At 50.5% G+C, this 2,307-nt stretch overlaps 1 protein-coding gene across 1 annotated transcript in view; it reads right to left on the reverse strand.

Moving 5' to 3' along the window:
* Nucleotides 1-638: 638 nt before the first annotated feature.
* Nucleotides 639-2,307, reverse strand: part of PROC (protein C (inactivator of coagulation factors Va and VIIIa)) — a 19,972-nt gene continuing 18,303 nt past the window's right edge. The window contains exon 18 of the mRNA XM_010141336.1: nucleotides 639-1,216. Coding sequence (XP_010139638.1) covers nucleotides 639-1,216 — 578 coding nt within the window. The remainder of the gene's footprint in view (nucleotides 1,217-2,307) is intronic.

Raw genomic sequence — 2,307 nt, forward strand, 5'->3', positions numbered from 1 at the left:
AGGTGGGATGGTGGGGCTGGCTGACTTGAGGCACTGCGTACCTCTGCCACCAGTAATGGACGTGTTAGGTACAGGGGTGGTCATGCTTTAAATGTGCTCCCGTGGGCTGACAGGGGCTGACGATACCATAAAGCTGTGTCCTGGGACACGGACTGGAAGCCAGAACTGAGGGAGGATCCTGCTGGAGGAAGTCTGCTTAGGAGAGGTAACAGTTGTACTTGGGGACAGAACTTGACAGAGAGGGCTGACGGCTGTGTTCAGCTCTGTGCTTCAGAACGGGGGAGAGGTGCCACGACCACAGAGACACTGTTCTAGGCAACTCATGCACACAGAGGACTGTTTGTCCCTGTGATACACCTGGAGGCTTGAGCAATGGGAAGCTTTTTTCTCTAAAAACCCCTAGTTGCTAGGAATTGACATTAAGAAAAGTTGTAGTTGTCTCCTTTGGTATTCATGGAATAGTTCTTTATTATACACAAGTATTTTAGTCAGTAATACTTGAGTGAACAGTTAAACCCTGTGTGGTAAACGGAGACTCAGCATTTTGATTTTACACCATTAAGGAAGGACAGGAAGGGTGTAGCATCGTGGACTGAAACTCCGTAATAGTAGAGTTGTCCCTGTTTTCAGAGACGGGATTAAGAAAAGTTAACGCAAAAGTCTTCTGAATCTGCCACGCTTTCAACAATCTCTTTAATCCAGGGGATGTAGTTGGATACTCTAGTGTACACACCGTATCGTCCTCGTTCGGCGCAGCCCTCGCCCCAGCTGACAATCCCCAGGAGAAACCAAGTGTTGTGGTAAGGCACTGTGAAAGGGCCACCGCTGTCCCCTTTGCAGGCGTCCGCAACCTCAGCGTGGTAACCCGCACAGAACATGTTATCGGTGACCAGTCTGTCTGTTGACTGCTGACACGTCTCCATGTTGACGATGGGCAGCCGGACCTTCATGAGGAAGCGCAGAGTGGCGCCTCTCTCGTGGGTGGCCCCCCAGCCGCTCACCACCCCGATTCTGCCCTCTTCAGAGAGCAGGGTGGCAAGGGCTGGGCTGGGCAGGCAGATGGGGATCGCAAACTCGTTAAAGACAACGGCGCTGCTCAGGTACAGCAAGGCGATGTCACTGTTGTAGTGGTTTGAATCATAATGGGGATGGGTCCAGCTCTGTTCCACAGCGATCTTCTGTTCTCTGAACTCTCTTTGGTACTTGTCAAAGTCTCCTGTCGCCAGGACAAGGCAAGATGTTAATCAAACTGAACAGGCTTTACAGCATCATCGTGGGGAGCAGGAGGGACAGTGAATTAACGCTTTGCCCGTTCCTCCCAAGGTGCCACAGACCAAACCAAATCATGATGTGCTGTAACAGTCAGTTCTTACGCTGCAGCCACGAGCCTGCAAAGTGACCTCACCCACCTGCCCCTGAAGGACAAAGCAAAGGCACTGACTGGATGAATAGACACTGAGAGCAATCATGGCTTCCGAGGCCAGGATGGTTCCATAAAGACAAACGCTGTCAAGACACAGGGTTTTCACCAGTTTGTCTGAGCTTCCTGGGCTCTTTGATTGTGCCCCCACCCCCCAGGAACACAACACAAGCGTTAGGGTGCAGCCCCTGCTGCCACGTACCCAGGGCTCTGCTCTCTTGGCTCTGCTTGCCCGGCTCTTCTAGAGGTTCCAAGCACAGGGCAGAGTTAGTTGCAGTGTTCCTGCTGCAGATGTTGTGTTACCCTGTGAATACTGGTCTGACCGTAAGAGAGATTAGAACCTTGACGGTCCGGGTAAGGAATGCAAAGAATTTAAACTACAGGTCAGCAGGCTGTGAACACAGACAGAAGACAAAACAGACGAGGCGAAGACAAGCTAAGCAGTCTGAAGACTAGTGGAAATCAACTTGGTAAACTCCGATAACACAGTTTCTTTGTCAATTAGACCCCATATAGGGGAGGGTTCCCATGAAAAATCTTCAACTGCTGTTTCTTCCACAAGCGTCAGGATCCGCCATACTCCATGAAATAGATCTTCTAATCGTTTAGAACTAGAGTATGTATGATTAGTGGGGGAAATAATGAATACGTCTGTAGCAGGGAGATACACGCTTTGGCTGCGGTAGCAGCGGTTGCACATGCTCCGAAGGAACGATCCTCTGTGTGCCCAGATCTGAACAATAAAAAAAAATGCTGCTTTTTGATGCTGCATTGGTATTAAGGAGCTTTTCTTCCAAATTTCCGGTAACACAGAGGTGTCCAGCTGCTGCTCTAACCGTGCTGTGCTGGGGCAGCTGCAGGCGATGAGAAGCTGGCAGCACAGCAGC

This window comes from Buceros rhinoceros, unplaced genomic scaffold (genome assembly GCF_000710305.1).
Source record: "Buceros rhinoceros silvestris isolate BGI_N320 unplaced genomic scaffold, ASM71030v1 scaffold11980, whole genome shotgun sequence".
Taxonomy (NCBI): domain Eukaryota; kingdom Metazoa; phylum Chordata; class Aves; order Bucerotiformes; family Bucerotidae; genus Buceros; species Buceros rhinoceros.